Source organism: Melanostigma gelatinosum (genome assembly GCF_949748355.1).
Source record: "Melanostigma gelatinosum genome assembly, chromosome: 6".
Taxonomy (NCBI): Eukaryota; Metazoa; Chordata; class Actinopteri; order Perciformes; family Zoarcidae; genus Melanostigma; species Melanostigma gelatinosum.
In genome coordinates, this window is record NC_136639.1 from 23,879,750 (window position 1) to 23,901,679 (window position 21,930).

The window sequence follows — 21,930 nt, forward strand, 5'->3', positions numbered from 1 at the left end:
TCCTCATATATTGCAGTATATACTATTATACCAACGTAAATAAATAAAGAAACAAACAAATGACAAATAAAGAAATAAAAATAATGTGTGGAGAAGACATTGGAAAGGAATCTAGACCCTCAAAGAAAGTTGACAGAAAAATGAACTGTTACCTCAACATGAAAATTCAAATACCAGTTCTTGAAAATGTTTTCCAGAATATTATTTGTTTCAATTTATTATTGGCAGATAGTGTTGATGATTCTTCAGAGTGGAACTCATGACCCCAGTATTTCTTGCCCTTATTATAAACACTGGGTACCCTTCACAATTTCCATGGCATATTTTTGATGTCTAAAGACTAATGAACGCTGGTTTAATTAATTGACTTCATAAAACAAGTTCATGAGGTAATTTAATTCGGAAACCGGCTGATGTTGTCTGTCAGACAAAGGCCCGCCTACTGCAATGTTGCATCAGAATCGCAATATCCGGGAACGTCATCAGCCCTTACCCGGCAACTCTGCCTGCTTACAGCACTGCCGAGATTAGCAGAAGGTATCTCTTAAAGTGAGTTCACTTTTCACTTGTTGTGGCTGACCAGGCTGTCGTGGAGAAAATGAGCGAATTGAAGGTGGACGCGAAAAAAAAGGTAATGCTTGCGTTTTGTAACCGGCTACATTTAAGTCATATCAGCGAGCTAATAGCTAGCCTAGCCTGTAGTCAGTGTCATGCTTCCCTTTTTGTCATACAAGCAATGCGGTGCTAACCTGGTGCTAACGTCGCAGCTAGCTAGATAACGTTATTTTGGCTTCACCCAAAAGGAAGCTCAGTTTAATTTTTTGTTTTAATCTGTTTTATCTGCGACATTGCAATTGAGCGAGGCTGGTTGACGAGTTTGGTTTGGCTGATGTAACTTAGCTGTCGCAAGTAACGTTATAGTTCTGGAGAATGCCTTACGCCAAACCCTGCTCATCCTTCTGAGCATTTAATGTGTGACTGCTTTATAGGTTTACACCCATGCTAGGCTTAATTTGACTAGGCTTAACTAGACTTAACTTGCGTTCGTCACTCATTTTCCATTTTTTAATCGGGACCCACCCAATGAACTAATCTGATATCTGATTGACTAAGCTCTCTTCTCTTAAAAAACTGGTCTGTAAATTACGCTCACACATTTCTAATAATAACTCTATTATGTGTTACAATTTTGTGTCGACCTTATACTTGTACTTTTTTAATTGGATCACTTGTATGCTGGATTTTTCTCCAGCACTTTTTGTGTGAGGCCTTGAGCATGATCTATGCTCTGTATTGTAGGCTATGTAACTACCAAAAAGGAAGGGCTCTTTACAATCACACATTTTTTTATAGTGATATATATATATATATGTATAAAAAAATATATATATAAATAAATGTTTGTCTAATGTTAGCAGTTTATGCTACTATTGTTATATCAAGCATAGTGTAGTTGTGCATCTCTCCTGTCTTTTTGTAAACTGTGTGTAGTTTGTGATAACTATGAAACTGTCTAAAGTTGTCTTTCATCAACTTTGTTGATAAAAGTTCTTTAACATTTTCCATAATTTTTGGACAGGGGGGAAGTGAAAGCACTAAAGATGGAGGAAAGATGAAGGCTAAAAGTGCTGTGGGGGAGTCTGGGAGCAGATCTGAGGTGAGTTTCTAACTTAGCATCAGAAGTGTGTAGATGCTAATGGTAGGTTTACAAGAACTGTAGGCCTACTCATAGATATCATTGCATGCTCACATATAAAAGCAGCTACCCATTGGCTTCATGGTTGTTGAGCTAGCTTTTTGATAATATACTAGCATAGTCAAAACATTTAATGTGGTAGAACACTGACCTTTTAAAGCATTGCACCTGGAAATCTGTGCAAACAATGTCATCACGTCGAGATAGACCAAGCTCTGATACAAGTTTGAGTTTCTGAATGGGAAATATTTCTGCAATCTAAAACACAAACTGTAAATGTGAGTTATCATTATATAATTACACAAATTTGAAGATGAGGCAAGCTGAACAGATAAAAAGATGGTGGGTAGACAAAGAAAATACTTAATTTCACAAAAATGTCATCTCAACAGCCTAAAATGCCTTATGGATTATAGTTTGATGTGCAGTAGACTTAGACTTTCAAGTAGCAGTGAAGGTAGGGCTGGTATTAATATCCTTCAGAAACTTTTTTGTAATATTTGTTGAAAGTCTAATTACGTCCTGAGAACAATAAATTAATCAAATGCCGTGATACCAGAAATAATCTGCTATCTGTGGCTGTCGCAAGACTGTAATAAGCCTGTTTAATCATTTCATTCGACCTGAATGAAATGATTGGACGAGCTGCCTGCCTGTCTACCTACCTACATGCTTGTGCATTCTGTGCGTGTGCGCTTATTGTCCTTCACCGTACTCTTCCGCTAGCATGCTAGCTTAACAGCTGTGAGTAGCCATGTTCCTTGTTTATGTTCATAATGATTATTGTGGGGACGGGCTGTCAGTGTTTCCCACTTGTTGACTTTCTTGATCATTTTAACATTGTGCTATTAGCTATTTTCATTGGAAAAGAGTTAGCAGAACTGGGCTGGGTTTTTCGATATGGATAATTAAAAAAAATCAAGTTTACTCTTGCTCGTTTCTCAAGATTACCAACCCGAGCTTTAAGAGTTACGCATATTAGTACCCAATGAAATGTATACACAGTGACAGCATTTTCCACTGTTCTCCATTTACTCACATCTTTTTTTTTTTGGTTTCCGTCTAGCTGACGCCAGCACCCGAGTACATCGATGAGCGCCTCACTCTGTACGCTCAGCTGAAAGCGGAGCACGATGCGCTGATGGCGGAGAGGGCTGCGAAGAACAGCCGAGCCATCAAGGTGACTCTGCCCGACGGAAAGGTGGTGGACGCTGAGTCCTGGAAGACCACACCATACCAGGTGGCCAGTGGAATCAGGTCAGTGCGATTATGGGATCGCTGTAGCTGTTGACCCCCCCCCCCCCCTCGCTTTCATGTAGCACAGAAAAATGAAAGAAAACCTCAAGGGTGTTACATGAATTTAATTCCCAAAGATTAGCTGTCAAGTTTATTTGTGCAGCCTGTAATCATCGCTACAGTCTCGAAAGGCTTCACAATGTCCACACTATGAAAACAGTCATTTGAAATGACTCCCGCCAACCTCAGACCGTTCACAAAGACATAAGAAATGCTGTGGAAACTTTTGGATAGTCTGAGAATTATCTCCCCACCAACATGGTCCAATATACAAGACTGTGTTAACAGAGATTAAATGTCTGACTGCACAGTAAATGCAGGGGAATTCAAGCAGCTCTAGCACCATCATTATAAGAGTGGGTGGTGCTTTACTTCCCTTACCTTCTAGGGTACCTTGTAAGACCAGTCAAGCTACATCTATCATAGGTCTGGTGGTGACAGTACATGGTGGCAAAACGCCGCTGATTTTATCTATATATCATTTATTGCCTGTCATTATACCGTAATTGTATTGTGGGATTTTTAAAATCTTGTTAATAAATAATCTTGACTTAATTCAAATACAGAGCAGTTACTATCTCAGGTTTCTCTTAATCATTTCGGAAAATAATTCAAATTGAACGCTCCGGTTTGGCTCGCTATTATCATGTAGCCATGCACACGAGTTTGTGTAGCAACAATTAGATAGTTAGCATTGGAAGGTCTTATGGTTCTTGTGATATTTATTTATGTCAGACCTAATCTAATGCCGTGTTATAATATTTTAGCTGTAGGGGATGTTACAGAAGATGTTTTTGGCCCATTTATCTGTTCAAATTGATGCCAAACTATCGCTGACGTTTTTGTGAATCTGCACATTCATTTGATGTGGAATATCATACTGTCTTTTTCGTCCAGTCAAGGCCTTGCCGACAACACGGTGATTGCTAAGGTGAACAACGGTGTGTGGGACCTAGACAGACCGTTGGAAGAAGACTGCAGCCTTCAGTTGCTCAAGTTTGATGATGAGGAGGCTCAAGCTGTAAGTCAACCTCAACCCTGGTATGAAACAGTGCTTATTAGGAATGCACGATATATATCAATCTGATATCTAAACGGTCAATAATGGGGTATTCATATTATTGTTTTGATCATTATATTTAAGCCAATAAATAGAGCTGATGAAGCAGGCTAAATTGATTGTGTGCTCGTCGTCAGTAACTCAGTGAATTACAGTACACGCTATATATATATATATATATATATATATATATATATATATATATATATATATATATATATATATATATATATATATATATATAAATAATCTTTTTTTTTTTTGTCACGGGAAAGTCTGTTAAATTCACTGAACACTGCCAAAGTCCAAAGACGGTGGTTACTCAACGGCACATAACATCTTGCAGAGTTCATTCAGCCTTATTAGTATGTAGTTAGGGCCGGCAAGGTCAAAGTGATGAATGAGGCGTTTACTATCAATAGTAAAGTGCCAAGCTCTGTGATTTACTAAGTGTCGGAGACACGGAGAGGAGACGTGAGAACGTAAAACACTGCTGCAATCACGTCCTGTCATAAGTGTCAGCGACTGGTCCCTGAGAGAATAACGAGCCTTGTTCCCAAATTAAAAGCCCAATTTCAGCTTCATTGTCGATACAATGTGCTGAATGTTTTCACCTGAAGAAGAGGTCAGTTGAAGTGAATGAATCCAAAGTCTCATAGGTCTGCACAGACCCGAAGGTCAACAATCTTAATTTCCCATCACAGTCAGGGACTGCACTGGTATTTTGACTAATTGGGGCGATTTATATATTTTTGTGTATGTTTTAGGTTTACTGGCACTCCAGCGCCCACATCTTGGGTGAAGCCATGGAGAGGGTGTACGGAGGCTGCCTCTGCTACGGCCCCCCCATCGAGAGCGGCTTCTACTACGACATGTTCCTGGAGAGCAACGAGTGAGCCACGGCGGATTTTTGTTCAGATTCATCTGTATAGTTATTGTTGTTAGTCAGCTCTCAGTGTTGTTGTGGTGTGTTCTTCAAGTTTAACGACCGTCTGTCTGATTCACCTTCTGAAACCGGTATCAAAACCGGTTTATTGTAACGACACGAATGCGGTCGAGCCGGATTTTTCTCGGGTGTGGCTTTGAGATCACGTCTTCCCATATTTGCCCACAGGATTGGAAACCTAAAATCTATTCATAACACAGAACTACAGATTACTTCTGGGAAGCTTTGAGAGCGTGTTGAGACACCCTCGGAACATTTTTGAACACTTCCTCTCCGTAAACAACTTTTTCACTTGACCTTTCCCTGAAACGGATGCATTTCTCCCGCTTCAGGCTGCAGGAGAGCGTGAGCAGTGCTGTCTAATTAATTCTACAATCTCCTTAATGAAGTCAATTTATGCTAATGACATTCTCGGAGACCAAGGATATTTTGAATTTGCGCAAGCCCTGAAGCCAAGGACCTTTAACTGTTTGCCCGTGCTCCGCTGAGGTTATCAGTTTCTGCAAGTCTAAGAATTACATTGGTGAACAAAAGGTCCAACCACGCAGTTTGCACATCCATGATGCCCTCTAAATACACTGGCAGCCTAAATTTAGCGTTGAGTGCACTTTGCATATTAATGTTGGACTGAGGAAGGTTTTTCACCTGATGTAATGTTGTGTTTTCTGACAGGGGCGTATCGAGCAACGATTATCCGTGTCTGGAGACCTTGTGCAAGAAAATTATCAAGGAGAAGCAGCCGTTCGAGAGGTTGGAGATAAAGAAGGAAACTTTGTTGGAAATGTTCAAGGTATTTGAAAACACAAACAAACCCCCACCCCCACCCCCCCCCCCCCAAAAAAAACAACCCCACCTACAATGAAAAACATTAAAGGAGTAACAGAACTGTAAAACCACATCTTCTTTACAGTACAACAAGTTCAAGTGCCGCATTCTGAATGAGAAGGTCACCACTCCCACCACCACCGTGTACAGGTGAGTCCTGGCGCCCTGCATGTAAAAGTTTTCATCGTCAGATTATAATTCTGTTGATAATGGTATTCTATATTTTTGCAGCAATCAACAAATTCCATTAAATTACCAAAACCAGAAATTCATTGATGCAGCTGACGAGTATTATCCTGATAAAGCATATTCCCTCGTGTGATAGGCCTCCTCCATTACCATGAACATGGGCATTGTATTATGCTATGATTCAATCCCGTCATGATGTAATAAAAACAAAACACACTAACTCACCAAATTTGCAACTGTAAATAGCCCCCAACAAGTTCACTTTTTACTTCTATTTGGGCAATGTTTGTCAAAAACGAGTTCCCAGCTGTACGAAGAAAATGAGCAAACCTTGTTAAAGCATTAAATCATGTATTTGTGACTTGTTTTTTAAGATTTACGTCTTCAGTAGTGTCACAAACCGGTTCGGGGAAACGTTAAGTACTGAGGGAGTAATGTGTCTTTGATTTTGCTCTTTTTATAGGATTTGATAACAAGGACGGAAATATAGTATTTATAGAGTATTGCTAGCTTTATCCTAAACACAACTCGTGTCCTCTCAGTCTTTTTAATAAATGCTCAACACTTCTAAACGTTCTGCATTTCAGGTGTGGTCCCCTAATTGACTTGTGTCGCGGTCCCCATGTGAGACATACAGGAAAAATCAAGGCCCTTAAGATCCACAAGGTGAGCAGTTTGTTTTCCCGCCATGCGTCAAGTACAGCAAACCTGCTGTTGGTGAGGATTTCTTGTCGATTTAACCAGGAAGCATTTCAAGTCCTGTAGTCTGTGCCCCGAAAGTCTGCCGGTACCCACGATTGTACGGAAGCCCCGAGAGCGCAATGCCATAAAGAATCAAATTCACCAATTTCACAACTAATGCGCATCATTTAGAAAGAGTGCTGGAAGAAGCAGCAAATTACGTTGTCAAATTTGACACTTTAAAGTTGATTTGAATATTTATCAGTTCGTCTTCCAAGTATTTATCAGTTAGGCTGCTTTCCAAAATCCACATGAGCCACTCTTCACATCGGCATTAAATATATTCACAGCTCTTATTTGAAAAAAAGGAAATTGTGTCACTTTTAAAGCTGGTTCGCCTGCTACTCCTTTTGTTTCCACCTTCCAAAACGGTGGTGAAGAACACCAGGAGCTGAGAGCTTCTTCAATAAGGAGTGGTGTGTTAACGGCATGGCAAATTGATCAGAGGACACATTGCCTCTTCCTAAGTTAACATATAACCTGTTGCTGACGATCGATGTAGCAGATAAAAGACTTATTTGAATGGAGTCAGGCAGCAGTGAGCAGTCCACATACAACGCACCGGGGCTACATTACATCACTTCCAGCAAACATCACAGAACAATGAGCGCAAACCAGCATCAGCGTCTGTTTTAACCCAATATTATTTGGACTATTTGGACTTGGCTAAAAACACTGAATCCCTCATCACATTAGCATATCGTCATACCGCCAATGTTATCTTCCCTTCACCTCTCTCTCCTCCGCTCTGTGTATTTGTGCAGACGCTAAGCACCGCCTCTTGGTAAAGCGTGAGAGCAGAGAATATATTGATGATCGTGTGAAATTTTAGCAGCGGCGCTCATAATTCTGCAGTATAGGCTCTGCTATGTTTTATTCTCCAGGGATTCGATGGACCCAAAAGACTGATGAAAGCTCACATATTCCTTTTTTGTATTTGCTGTCTGGGTCCGCTAGAATTCGTCAACATACTGGGAGGGTAAGGCGGACATGGAAACCCTCCAGAGGATCTACGGAATCTCCTTCCCTGACCCCAAAATGCTGAAAGAGTGGGAGACGTTTCAGGAGGAAGCCAAGAACAGAGATCACCGCAAACTGGGCCGGGTATGAGCTGAAAAGTGAAGAAGCTTTCGCTGACAAAAAGCAAGTTTGTCTCCATAGTGATTGTAAAACGGTCTCCTACAGGTTCTGCTCGTACAAAGGAAGGTTATTCCCCCCCCCCCCCCCCCCAAAAAAAAGGTTTTATTATATCAAGATGCAGCCATAAACTGGCTACTTATTAGTAGAATACAACTAGCAGTCATAATGGAGTACAATTATGAAATACAGGTGGAATGCTTCTAAAGCATAAGAGTCTGGGTTTGATGAGTCTGATGTAACCAAGTCACCGCACCTTCTCAACAGAGACGTGATCGTCAAAGCCTTCTCTGAACAGTGTGAAAACATTGCACTCCTGATAGTAACAAGAACCTTTGTCCTCCAAATAGTAAAGCTTTTTTTTTTTTTTTACTGTTTTCACACTTGTTCAGTCACATATTAATCTAGAAAGAAATACTGTGAATAGCAATATTAAACTATAAAATGCATTTCCTGCTGAAAATGCGTTGGAATGCTGAAAGCTGAAATTAATCTCAAAAACATTGCTGAAAATAGATATCCAATTAAAAAATAAATTGCAAAAAGCTGAATAATTCAAAAAGTTGAAAGATTACAAATATGAAGTTATGTCACCCCTCTCCTGAAAGAGCTGAACATTTTGATATTCGAACGGTTTCTGTAGCTTAAAAGAATTCCAGCAGTAGTGAATAAGTACTAGTTGTAGCAGTAGTGCTATTTGTAGTAGCAGTAGTAGTAGAAGTTGTCGTCGAAGTATTTGTAATTAGAAGAAGTAGTAGTATCAGCAGTCGTACTAATAGCTGTATTAGTACTGGTTATTAGTACTGGTAGTAGCAGGAATGGCAGTATTAGCAGTTGTGGTATCAGTAATAATAGTAGTGGTAGTGGTAGTAATAGCAGTAGTGGTAGTAATAATATTTATGGTAGCAGTAATAGCAGTAGCAGTAGTAGTAATAGTAGCAACAGCAAAAGTTGTAGTAGTGGTAATACTAGAAATATTAGCAGTAGTAGTAGTTGTCGCAGTATTAGTAAGAGCATTCATTATTTCAACAAAAAAGCCTAATTTTGAGCTCAACGTTTAAATACAGTTAATCCATGAGGCTTTTATTTTGAAAGGGTGGGACTGGGTGGGGGAGAGGAGACATAATCATCATGTTTGACACATAAACAGAGGTTATTAAATGACAGGCTTCATCACAAGCAGTTCAGTTAGAATTCACTCTCTGGGGCTTTTATTTTGAAATGGGGTGTGGGGGAGAAGGGGAGAGGAGACAGAATCATAATGTTAGATAAACACAAACCGGTTATTAAATGACAGGCTCATCACAAGCATTTCAGTTAGGATTCATTCTGTGGGGCTTTTATTTTAAAATGGCATGTGTGTGTGTGTATGTGTGTGTGGGGGGGGGCGAGGGGGGAAAGACCTCTAAAGATCCCTAAGACCTGAATGACTGTATGAGAGACACAGAGAGAGGGAGAGGAGTGTATGTGCGCGTGTGTCTGTGAGTCTGTGTTTATCAACATCACTAATTGGCTCAATCGCGAACACCTGTGTGCCTGAAGCCATTTCATGGAGATAAAACAGGGAAACACCTCTCAAACAAATCATCAAAACTCCCATAACCGTAGCTCCTATTGCTCCGATATTAATAATTGAGGGGATGAATGAGTTGAATAACTTGAGTTGAAGAACAGATTCTGTAAAAATTGTGTCTGTAGTGTAAAAAATGTGGCTTAACTGGCGATCTAGAAATGGGGTACCGTGTTCTGTGGAAGATGTTTTTGAAGCAAAATTTAACATTGGTCTCTATGGAGCAGAAAGTTGGTTTTCCTCTCAATTAACGGCTTCCGTGTCAAATGTGGAAATCGGTGGGATTCCACAGTACTTTTTCTACGACAAGGACAATATTAGCTACTTCTACATCCAGAAAGTATGCATGAAGAGTGAAGATTGTGGACACAGTGGCAAAATACAAATGTTTTTTTCACAAGAATCTCAAGCTGCTCTTCACTCTAGCGGTGACATCATGCACTCTAAGCTGCGCAATACACACCCATTATAAAGTCAGAAAAGGGCTGAAAAATCATAAAAGTTAAATTGCTGCAGTTCAAAAAGTTTAAAAGATATCAAAAAGCTGAATCATGTTGGCAATAGTTGAGGGTTTTCTCAACATTTGAAAGTTGAAATGGTGTCTGTAGCTGAAAGTATGAGGAAGTTGAAGGATTTGAAAGTTGAAGAAGTTTAAGAGGATTTGTAAATATTCTCCATAGAGATCCCATTAAAAAAATAAGTTGCAAAAAGCTTAATAATTCAAAACGTTTAAGGGTTAGAAATAGAAAAAGTCATAGCAGACATGAGCTGAAGGAGCTGAACATTTTGATAGTAGAACGGTTTCTGTAGCTTAAAAAATGAAGAAGAAGCGTTGCGACGAAACGGGGGACGAAGAAATAGTGGAATAAAGAAACAGGATAACAATAGTTGGAATGCTTAACAGCATTCCAACAATAATACCCATTTTGGGCTTTGAGTGATGGTACAATTAACCCATGTTGTAAAGCAGCATTCAATCAGAATGACCTGAGTCTTTGGAAGAGTTTCACTAGATTGTCAGGCTGCCGTCGTAGCCCAAAAGTAATCTGTGACTCTATTGTGAAACGGGAATTCACAGTTCAGGGTGTGTGTTGTTGCCATTCATTCAGTATTATAATAATAGGTGTGGAAAAGTGATCCGAGCAGGAGACGGTACAGTACAGAGTGGTGGCCATTTTCTTTTGTTTTCCATCACGCTAACAAAGCTTTATTAAATTTTTTGTTAAATTCAGGAGCAGGACCTGTTCTTCTTCCACGACCTGAGTCCAGGGAGCTGCTTCTTCCTGCCTAAGGGGGCCTTCATCTACAACACCCTGATCGAGTTCATCAGAGTAAGACAAACCTGTGTGACCCACGGCGGGTAATCGCTGTGATCTCACGCTGAACTTCAGACGCAAGAAGGAGAGTTTAAATTGGCAGGGAGGCCTGGGGAAAAGGGAAGAACCCATTTAGACCTTTAGTCGACCCGTTCAATATTAGTGGTTTTATATAATACAAGACGTATCGCTGCAGTTTTATATCACTTTAATTAAGTGCTGTATTTCTTTAATATTTCATGTCATGATCTTTAAACTGATTAATGCAGGACTAATGAATCAAGGCTTAGCAACCAGGGGCTCTGCATGTGAAATGTCATAGGTTCACATCTAAAACATGTGCACGCAATAAAATTCATATCTGTATCTTCTCCTCCCACGACAATAATGCTGTCAATAGATATTGAAACATCGAATTCAATTTCTTTTTGCCAGGTAATAGAAACACTTGGTGTCCAATTAAACTCATTTATGAATCTCAGAATATCGTATTATTTGGAGTAAATTGAATCGTTCTGTCAATCACACCTTCAAATGGATATGATTGACAGCGGTGAATAACATCTCAATTGCACCTCGGCCACAAAATCGATTTGACTTTCTTGCACATTGAAATCAATTTCACTTTGATGAGGAGGAGTAATGCGATGTGTTTATGAAACAGATCAGCCTGTACAAGCAACAAAACACTTCCAGATATGTGAAGCGTTTATGACTGCAGGGATTTGAAATATATTAGCCGATTTCGTTTTATCAACATCAGCCTTTTCTTGTATTTAAAAATTGAAATCAGACAAAAAGGCCAACTCAAGGTGCATTAAAGCACTATAAACATGACTAGCTTTCCTTTCAGTTTACCCCAAATCCCTTTCATGTGAACTGTGAATATGCAGCCGTTAAAGCTTTCTCGGAGGAAGACAGCTTGTTCAAAAGCCCAGCGTCCGCTTGCTGAGTTATGCACGTTTCAGAAGATATGCTCTATTTATCAGTTAACAGCTGTTTGTAGTTGTGAGCATGGTGAAGCGGAGTTGCTTGAGATGCTGGTAACTCATTAGTTAGGCTCATGAGTGGAAACTTGTTAGTGAGATGAACCTTGCTCCGTCTTTGGCAGAGCGAGTACAGGAAGAGGGGTTTCCAGGAGGTGGTGACGCCCAACATCTACAACAGCAAGCTGTGGCAGACCTCCGGCCACTGGCAGCACTACAGCGAGAACATGTTCTCCTTCGAAGTCGAGAAGGAGACCTTCGCCCTCAAACCCATGAACTGCCCGGGACACTGGTGAGGCCTCCCTTTTCCTCTCACTCTCCGAGCTGTTTTAAAAGTACGCTTTTTATTTGCGGCGATGAACTAGACAAGAACGAACGTGAAGTGTAGAGAAAAAGTACAACCACCTCTGCAGCACCAGGGCCACACGGCCTGGAGTGAGCAGTGCGTGTGCATAGCGGGACCTCCTGCTTACAGGTTACAGCAGTAAAACAATGGTGCCTTCAATCGGCAGTGTATTTAAATATAAAGAAATTACCAGAGAGTGCTGTGATCTGCGGATAGTTTCCTTACTGCTTACTTAAATGTAGTTTAGATGAAATAAATGTAGTTTAGATCAAATAAATGTAGTATAGATGAGAAACATGAATACGGTTGTTTAAAGATGTTTTCAAAGCAATATATAACAGATATTAACGTCCTTACACTAGTTCTAAGGAGCGTAAAACTGCTAATGACGAGATTTAAATTATCAACAAAATACAATTTCCTAATCATTTGAATTGTGTGTATTTATACAAATCACCACTAAAGATGACTTAAGCAAAGTAGAAGGAAATTGATGATGAATATTTTCGATCACTAGCTACATGCCTATTAGAAGTGTTGTGGTTAATAATCGTGAATACCATGAAACCGTGATATATTGACAATAATCCTGGTATCACAATTTCATATCGTGACATAGTGGGCCTTTGGAGTCAGTAAAAATCTTCAATTTTTAACTCTGGTAACTCAGTTACGCAGAGGTTATACGTTGGTTGACGGCTTATAGAAGAGGAAGATAAGGTTTGTACTATAAGTACTAGCGTTTTCTGAAGCCACTAGCTCCATGGTAACATCCGCTAGCACATTGTCGGGTCTGTAATGTGTCTTTTTCCATCGCAATGCTGCAAGATCCGATTTGCAGCGGTTATGGTGACTTTGGACAGTGTGTGTTTGGGCTCCCTTTGTGAAAAATCCATAAGAAATGAAAGAAAATCGATGATTTCTTTGCAAAGATGAGGATTTTGTGCATGCTGGGATACCAAACACGGCCATGTTTTGTGATGTAGTTTGCGTAAACAAGCTATAGGAATGGAAGGGGAGGGGATCGAGGACGCCGGCATCCTCGCGGAGTTGAACAGGCAAAACCCTTGTCGAATAAATGAGATGATAGAATGTGATGATCAGAAAGACATGTATTTATCATGTGTATGTAAACCTGCATACACAACAAGAAGCCCAACAGGCTTTCCCACAAGCGTTGGCTGTTTCGTCGCTAGGTGTCGCTTTATTTTTGAAGGCTTCAGTGCTTCGTTTGATAGCATTAGCCCACATTCCACACACTGAGCCCTGTGCTCTGCCTCGTTGCCTCCATTCACAAAGCCGTACTTAAGAAAGTCAGAATTGTACTTGCGCACACATTTAGACTTTTGGGGGGGGGTATGGCACCACTGTCATCTTCATTTTTTCTTTTTAAAAACGTATCCATAACTTTCGCTACAGGCTAGCGGCTAGCTGAGTGTCTTCTTCTGCTTAGTGTAGCTTGTTAAACAACTGACTGACTCATTACCACCACCAGGTGATGGGAAGCTATATTGTAACTGAGTGTCTCATGGATAACAGTAATATCTCTGGTGTCTTCAATTGATAACCTATGCGGTCCTGCGGCCCTCACATGCAAAACTGAAAGTTTTTTGAGGCCCTCTAGGTGGCACCCACGATTGGGCCGTGGCCCCATCGTTAAGAATCACTGCACTAGATTTTGTTTTTTTTTGTTATTGGTGTAGGTAAAGCCAACAGGACTGGACTATATAGACTGGTAACGGTTCAGGTTGTCAGGTGCATGATGCAACATTAATGACTAATTAATGACATTAATAATGCAGCTATCTAAAATTTGAACCCGCTCACTCACAAAAATGTTCTTATATGAGACTGTTTTGGATTCAGTCTGGATCCCCGTTGAGCTTGGTGCATTATTCAGTTAACCACAGTGCTGTGGCAAACGGGGACAACCTTCCAGCACTCTGTTACCACACTTAAATAGATTCATAAGAGTTTGGCTTTATGAAATAGCTTCATATTTCAGCACTACAACAGATCGTGGTACCGTTCCGCTCCTCATGTAATGGACTGAAGCTCTGGCCATGTTTTCAGTTGTTTAATGACCCAGTTCAGTTTCCTGCTGAATGCTGCATTGCAGTGTAAAGAGCCAGACTGCAGCTCTTTGTGTTCAAACCTTTTATCAAATTTTTTTACTGTTCCAATCTTTGTGCCGTCCGCGCTGGCAGCCCCTCTGGAGATAGTACAGAAATGGAGAATGCAAACGTATTCTGTCAAAGTGTCTGATGTTAAATCAAACTTGAAAGGCAGTATTGAAGCTGCAGAGTCATTTTCAGTCATTGTGATAACTCAAGGTCGAAGTAGACAGTTATGGTTTTCTTTCTTTTCACAATGCCTGTCTGTTTGGCTGTAGTCTGATGTTCGATCACCGGCCGCGCTCCTGGAGAGAGTTGCCCATTCGCATGGCCGACTTCGGAGTCCTGCACAGGAACGAGCTGTCGGGGGCCCTGACGGGCCTGACCCGGGTCCGCCGCTTCCAGCAGGACGACGCTCACATCTTCTGCACCATGGACCAGGTGAGCGCTGCACTGACGCACCGGCATTACTCGACTCAAGTTCACACATTTTGGTGTCACACAACTCTGATGGGAAAGAACTGCCTGATGGCACTGGATTTGACTTAATGGTAGGGTTGTAACAATACCTGTATTTGTATCGAATCGTTCCGTTCAGTATGAGACATCCTTTCACAACGTCCTGTGACCCAAGCAGCTGTTTGTCTACTGCCCGCACACGCCCAGCTCTGACCCGCAACGTGTTTGCAGCGCACCAGGTGCTGTCTGCTTGTGCAAAGCTATAAAATGCTAGTTTATTTAGCTGGGGTAGCGGGTCAGTCGAGCTCAATGGACCACGACTTGTGTCAAACTGTATGCTGACAGTGTTCAACTGAAGTCTGGTGTGTCTATGGAGACACTTCAAGCATTCCATTCACGACAGCATCTCCAGAATGTGACTATTAGCGGAACGAAGCGTTTGAGGTCAACGTTGTGCTGCCCTGTTTAAACGAGCTACAGCCCAGTGCAAATTGGCCTTCTTTGTATAATCCCTAGACATGTAGACTGTGTTTTTATCGGTGAACTATTTGTGACGGTCACATGATCGCGCCGGCTTCACTACGGTGAGTGTACAATAAGCTTCACTGTCCATTTTCAAAATACATGAACAAACAAAAGTTAATTTTTGCATTTTCCCTATTGTACCCAAAACCGAGATCCGTGCATTCTGTGTACAGTTACACCCCTGCTTAAAGGATAGTTCAACCATCTTTACAACAACTCTTACAGAGTACTACTGTAGTACTAAGTCAATTAGACTTTCTTCATATCGCCCAACACTAAACCATTCCAGTTCTAGTGTAGCAGGTAACATTTTTTAGAGGCTATAATAAGCATACAAAAGAGACTATTATCCAGTAAATCAAACTACCCCAGATATATTTCCAAGATAAAGACTTCAAAGCAAGTTAAACAATGTTTAGATGAAAATGGAGCACCCAGTGGGAGACGATCCCAGTTTACTGACGAGTGGAGAAGAATTTGTGTCTGTTTGAAGACGCCGGTTTGTGAAGGCTCTCTGTAAATCAGTGTCTCGCTGGTACAGTTCATTGAATACATTCAGGTAATGTAGCCGGTGGACAGTCTATCACACTCTCGGGTTAAGTGGGGGGGCTCTCCAGGATGCTGCAGCTTAACTTGCATGTGAAGCCCCCCCCCCCCCCCCCCCCTTCTGTTTTCTCTTTATCAGCAGCGGCAGTGGATTGCATGGTTAGTTTTCTTTTGATTGCATTTTGTACACAAATAATTTCTTCTTCATTTTGACTGCAGCAGCTGCTGGAAAGTACTGCTTGTGCCGTTACAGTCATTTGTGATTTACCAAATTGAAAGCAAACTGCAGGAGGAGAGTCTTTGCTCTCTTCTCGTACTCGCCATGACGTTTATAATCATTTCATGCAGACGGTAGCTCACGGTTTGTTTTCAGTGTCTTCTGTGTTTTTATGTTCCCTGTTGTACCACTTGTATTTTCACATCCAAGCTGCTTGCCTAAAACTTGTGGAAGTGCATGATTGCCCTACTGGGACTCAGTAGAAGTGAATTCCTCAACTACTGGAAATATTCGATCATGACATTAAATCTCCAATAAGATGAGCAGTTTATCCTATTCTTCTGATTGTGTCATATCATTTCATTCTTTGTTAATACCTGAACAAACAACGTTATCGCCACATCGAGGTGAATGATGCTAATTATCTCCCATTTTGTTTTTCACCCCCAGATTGAGGAGGAGATCAAGGGCTGCCTGGACTTCCTGCGCACTGTGTACGAGGTCTTCGGGTTCACTTTCAAACTCAACCTCTCCACCCGGCCGGAGAAGTTCCTGGGGGACCCGGAGGTCTGGGACCAAGCAGAGAAGGTAATCACTAGGCCTCCCGTTTTCCTCACAGAGAGCCAAGATGCTCATCGGTAACATTACCAAGATGGAAATGCTGTCGCCACTTCACAGGCGGCAAATGGAAATTTGATTTATGGACAGAGAGAACATTTATATTTTAATTGATTTTCATTGGGCGGAGCTGCTATCAATTGCGGAGCAGAAAACGCTGGTTCCATCTCCGGAGAATGTACATCAGTGCAGTCACTGTCCGCCTCTGCTTCCAAATCTAATTGCCTCTGTGTGGACCAGCTCTGAGTTTCACATGTCGGGTTCAGCTCTGCGTTTCTCCGTGAGAGAGCAGGTAGTGTTTAAACAAAGTAATAACAAGAGCCAGTGAGTTAAAGCGAGTGATAATGAGTCTTTATTGCTGTGTTGTTTTCTGTATTAGATGAAACTCTGCGTGTTTCTCTCTTGGGACAACTTCCAGTCCAACAGCTGAATCTGTAAAATCACTAATTGACAAGTATACTGTTTATCAGAGTGACGAGCCTCTAACACACAGGTGATCCAATCACCAATATGCACCCAAGCACACAGGTGTTTATATGAGCTCATTAGTGATGTTGATAAACACACAGGCGCTGAGACACACGCACACACACTCCTCTCCGTCTGTCTGTCTGTCTGTGTCTCTCTCTCTCTGTGTCTGTCTGTCTGTCTGTCTGTCTGTGTCTCTCTCTCTCTCTGTGTCTGTCTGTCTGTCTGTCTGTCTGTCTGTGTCTCTCTCTCTCTCTCTCTGTGTCTGTCTGTCTGTCTGTCTATTAAAAGCCCCACAGAATGAATTCTAACTGGAATGCGTGTGATGACTCCTCTCATTTTAGTGTCAAACATTATCATTCGGTCTCCTCTCCCCCTCGCTCACTCACCCAGTCCCACCCTTTCAAAATAAAAGCCCCACAAATACAAAATTCAATCCAAGAGAATGAATCTAAAATGCAGAAAAAAAAGAGTAGCACTATCTCAATTGTACCTGAATGACGCTACCGGTAACATTGGCGTGTATATATTGCGACAGGAAGTAGAAGCCACACTGTCAAAATTTCTTCCGGAATTTTAGAGTTATGATTAAGCCCGATGGATAGTATACAGTGTGCTTTGGCACAGGCAGTTTTACTGCCTTGTGCCACAAAGCCACACTGAACTAGGAAGTGCTGCGATGGTCCATGGACAGAGGGGGTCTGATGCTGTACCCATTGTAAAACCCTTAGAGGCAAATTTTAGATTTTGGGCTTTAAAATAAATTGAAAATGAATTGTAATCTGGTGCCAGATCATGTAGGTAATAATCCAAGTTAAACATGTATTCTTAAGGTAATGCAGTGATGTCACAGAAGCTCTTAGATTTCGTTGATAATCAAGAATAAAGTGATGCTTTTAATGCCTAGCTGCCTAACCATGTATCTCCCCTTTATTGATTGTTTATTTTTTTATCATATTGATTACGTTACTCTTTTTTGTGACAACACAGAAAATGCTTCATCTTGTATTTGGTCTCAGGGTCCAACACATCACATACACACAGAGGACTGTATGCACATTCCCACTTTGATAGATGATGATAAGTGGTCACATGTGAGCCAGATATCATGCAGGTACTAACTAACTGCTACGTACTAACTAAGTACTAACGCTTAAGGAGAGCTCTTCGTTTCCCTCTCTGGTTAACTGTCATTGTGTAAAGTCCTCAGTGATCGATCCTAACTGCAGGAACATTACTGATGATAGAAGTTATTTTTAACATGTTGTTTTATGAACAGTCAATCTGGTGTTTAAATATTAAATGCTGTAGTGTGCTGATGGGCAGAATAGAGCAGAGACACCGTGCTGCTGCAGACTCTCTGCATGTGTTTATCTGGAGCTGTGGATCGTTGTGGGAGCTTGTAAGTGCTACAGCTGTTTTGGTTGACCTATCGGGGCGCTTCTCTCTGAGGAAAAACATTTCCTAAATTCAGCACTGACTTATTATGATTTATGTTTGCGCGCACAAAGGTGGAAAATGATACACACACAGAAAAACAACGTGACTAGAACATAACTCGCTGCGTGCTTCCCTCACCTCGTTAACTCCCTCAAGCAACCGTAAAGTATTATTGAGAGGTTAACATTTCTCAGTTCAGTGATTAGTTCCAGATGAAGCAAATGTCAGGTCTGAATACACTGCTTTGCTGCAACTCCGCTGTTCACCCGCGTGTTGGTGAGCCGTTGATATTGTAACAAAGCAGTAAATTGTTTTTTTCCTCCTTTTTTTTTTTAACAGCAACTGGAGAACAGCTTGATTGCCTTCGGGGAGAAATGGGTCCTCAACCCCGGTGACGGAGCGTTTTACGGGCCGAAGGTGAGCCGCGGTAACGCTGCACTTTAACTGTGAGACGGCGCGAGGGCCACCGCTGATCGCTTTGTGTCGTTTCCTTCCGCAGATCGACATCGAGATCAAGGACGCCATCGGCCGCTACCATCAGTGCGCTACGATCCAGCTAGACTTCCAGCTCCCGATCCGCTTCAACCTCTCCTTTGTCAGGTAGCTCTTCCACTGCGATCATGCACGTTGTAAAGGAACGGGGGAGAGAAGCAGAATATAATTTGTGATGTTGCAAATGCACTACGCTCATTGAATTAAATGTATTGTAATAAAGTTAACATCGAAGAGAGAAGTTTCGTATAGGAATCAGTCAATGTTATTGCCTTCTGGAGAACATTGAGTGCTGATGTGAAAGCAGAAAATAGGATTGTCTTGAATGGAACTATATGATGTGCATTTCTGGTGAAGTAGCTGCAGCTGCCCCAGAGGCTTTAGAAGTTTGGGTTTAATCTTGCTGCTAAGCTGTTTATTTTTTTTACTGCGTTAGAAAAAAACAATTAATCCAAAAAAGGAGATGACACAAACGATCCCTGTTGTTTTTGTGAGAGTTAAAAAAATTCCCCCTCTTATGATTTCGTAGCCAAGATGGCGACGACAAGAAGAGACCAGTGATCATCCACAGGGCCATCCTGGGATCAGTAGAGAGGATGATCGCTATTCTGACTGAGAACTATGGAGGCAAATGGTTCGTAAACAATCCGGTTGAAAACATAGAGGAGTTTGTTTCAGTGCTCCTCCTGAGCACTGTTACTGGTCTTCAGATCATTAACTTTATTTTAACTTTAACTAGCTTCCCTGCTAACCAGCCCAACGTGTTGTTTCAGGCCGCTGTGGCTCTCTCCTCAGCAGGTGATGGTTGTACCCGTGGGACCGACCTGTGAAGAATACGCTCAGAAGGTAACCGCCGACCACAGCTGCTTTTTGTTCATATTCTCACCCAAACATGAGATTAGATTCATCTTTATAGTCAATGCACACAGAGTCCAGGTACTGAGACAACGGAATGCAGGTTAGCATCTAACCAGAGTGCTGTAGTGATGTACATACTGTACACAGTGGTAATATGCTACATGTATACAGCATTAGCAGTGTGTAATGAACATGTGCAGCACAAACTACAGTTCATGTTTCTAAAAGGTTTCATTTCTGTTGATGGCGTTGTACTCAAAGTGATTGCTGAGATCTCACAACGGAGCTGCCATACAGGTTGTGATCGAGCTCTAGATGGATTTCTTTTTCATTTTATATTCACCTTTGTTTTTCGCTTCAAACACATTTGACTAATCTGTTTGCTTGTTTACAGCCTTCCTAACTGCTTTATTATAAATGTCATTTATATTTATGTTAACGATCCACAGTCAAAAGCCAGTACTCTGTTTATGTAGTAGTGTACGTCGCTGCATTTACAACACCGTCCTGGAAATATTTCAAATGGTGGGATTCTTTCCATGGAAAGATGCCAGAGAGCTTTTATTTTGAAATAGGAAGTGTGAGATAAAAAAACTTTTTTTTCCATGTCTGTGGCATGTTCTACAGTGATGTTGATGGTGTGATAAATATACTGGCAAAATAATATTCTTCACCTCGGGAAAAATAGGAGAGACCTTGAATCTCTAGAGGAGACTCAACTGAGCGTGTGCAGGGTGGCCCAAAAAAAATGTACTAGTCCACATTTGAAAACCATCGACTTTTTTAAATTAACTTACCGTTATACGTCTCTCCGGTTAATGCGGCAGGTCCAGCAGGAGTTCCACAACAACGGCTTCATGACCGACGTGGACCTGGACCCCAGCTGCACTCTGAACAAGAAGATCAGAAACGCACAGCTGGCGCAGTACAACTTCATCCTGGGTCAGTGGCAACACACTGTTCTGTCACTCCGTCTGTTCCCTCTCTTTACCTCACCTTATCTCTTCCTCGCTGTCCATCGAGATATTGATTTCTGTTTTGTTTTTTTATGTTCTCCTTGCATGTTTATCTGCTTGTGAAAAGTGGTGGGGGAGAAGGAGAAGACCAGCAACACTGTGAACGTACGTACCCGGGACAACAAAGTCCACGGCGAGCGCACCGTGGAGGAGTGGGTGGAACGTCTGAAGCAACTCAAGACCTGCAAGAGTCGCAACACTGAGGAGGACTTCTGAGCTCTCACACTCTGTGTCTACAGTACCTCCGATCTGGTAACTTTTAAAATGGGCCATGTGGTTGAAATTAGTTTGTTGGTGAGGGGTGGAACTACTTTCACATTTGTGCCTAGTCGCTCCCTTTTGTCCTCATGGAAATCACATTATTTTACATTAGATTATTGTCGTCTTATTTTTCTGGTGTCCTGAGTCGCTATGTTTTTGGTTACCAAGTCTCTGTTCTTCATGGAATGAAGTATAATTGTTCTTGAATACAACCACTGTGATCAGGTCTTTGAACAGCTGATGGATGAACTGATTAAAACAGGGGAAATGGTTTTGCTACATCGTCTAACAGTTTGTATCTTGAAATTCTTTCTTCAGGGAATTGTACGAGTTACAATTTTGATAAATAAATGGTCTATTCTTAATTTGTGTTGCTTTTTATTTAAGATTCACCTTTTCTTTTCCGTGGCCAAACTTTAGCTGTAATTTTCTTACGGTTCAAAATTGCGTCTTCTTAATTAAACGGCAGCGAACAAGTGTGTCCATCAGTGAACTCTGTCAGGATGTGGAGGAAAATAAGGCGTTAATACGAGCATTAAAACACAAGATAATTACGACATACGGTTATAGTTCTTCAGCACTGAAATGTGTTTTTCAAGTCACAACTCATTTTACTAGTTAAACTGTGAATCACTTGATAGTCTGAGGATGGAACCATTTCATTTTCCACAAGAGAGGTGGAGGTTTGGAGCGATGAGCGTCAGAAAGGTAGAAATGGATCCATATCAGCTTCCACAAGCGCATCATCACTTAGGATGGAAACCGGTGATGTGCTGGAGGGTGAAACACCTCATTATTAAAATGTTTG

The 21,930-nt window shown here is 41.3% G+C and overlaps 1 protein-coding gene across 1 annotated transcript; it reads left to right on the forward strand.

Moving 5' to 3' along the window:
- Window positions 1-483: 483 nt before the first annotated feature.
- On the forward strand, window positions 484-21,487 carry tars1 (threonyl-tRNA synthetase 1). Its single transcript, XM_079269607.1, has 19 exons — window positions 484-631; window positions 1,580-1,657; window positions 2,763-2,953; window positions 3,890-4,013; window positions 4,820-4,944; window positions 5,671-5,788; window positions 5,909-5,973; window positions 6,600-6,678; window positions 7,711-7,857; window positions 10,693-10,791; window positions 11,888-12,054; window positions 14,501-14,663; window positions 16,420-16,557; window positions 18,835-18,912; window positions 18,995-19,095; window positions 19,517-19,621; window positions 19,761-19,833; window positions 20,673-20,787; window positions 20,929-21,487. The coding sequence occupies exons 1-19, from the start codon at window positions 599-601 to the stop codon at window positions 21,075-21,077; spliced, it is 2,148 nt and encodes a 715-aa protein (XP_079125733.1). The 5' UTR covers window positions 484-598; the 3' UTR covers window positions 21,078-21,487.
- The last annotated feature ends 443 nt before the right edge of the window (window positions 21,488-21,930 follow it).

What these genes read in the sequence shown, in the direction of transcription:
- tars1 (XM_079269607.1), top strand. Translation starts at nt 599, where the DNA reads ATGAGCGAATTGAAGGTGGACGCGAAAAAAAAG. An exon ending in ATGAACTGCCCGGGACACTG is followed by an intron (nt 12,055 to 14,500) that starts GTGAGGCCTCCC and finishes GTTTGGCTGTAG; the next exon opens with TCTGATGTTCGATCACCGGC. An exon ending in GCAGTACAACTTCATCCTGG is followed by an intron (nt 20,788 to 20,928) that starts GTCAGTGGCAAC and finishes GCTTGTGAAAAG; the next exon opens with TGGTGGGGGAGAAGGAGAAG.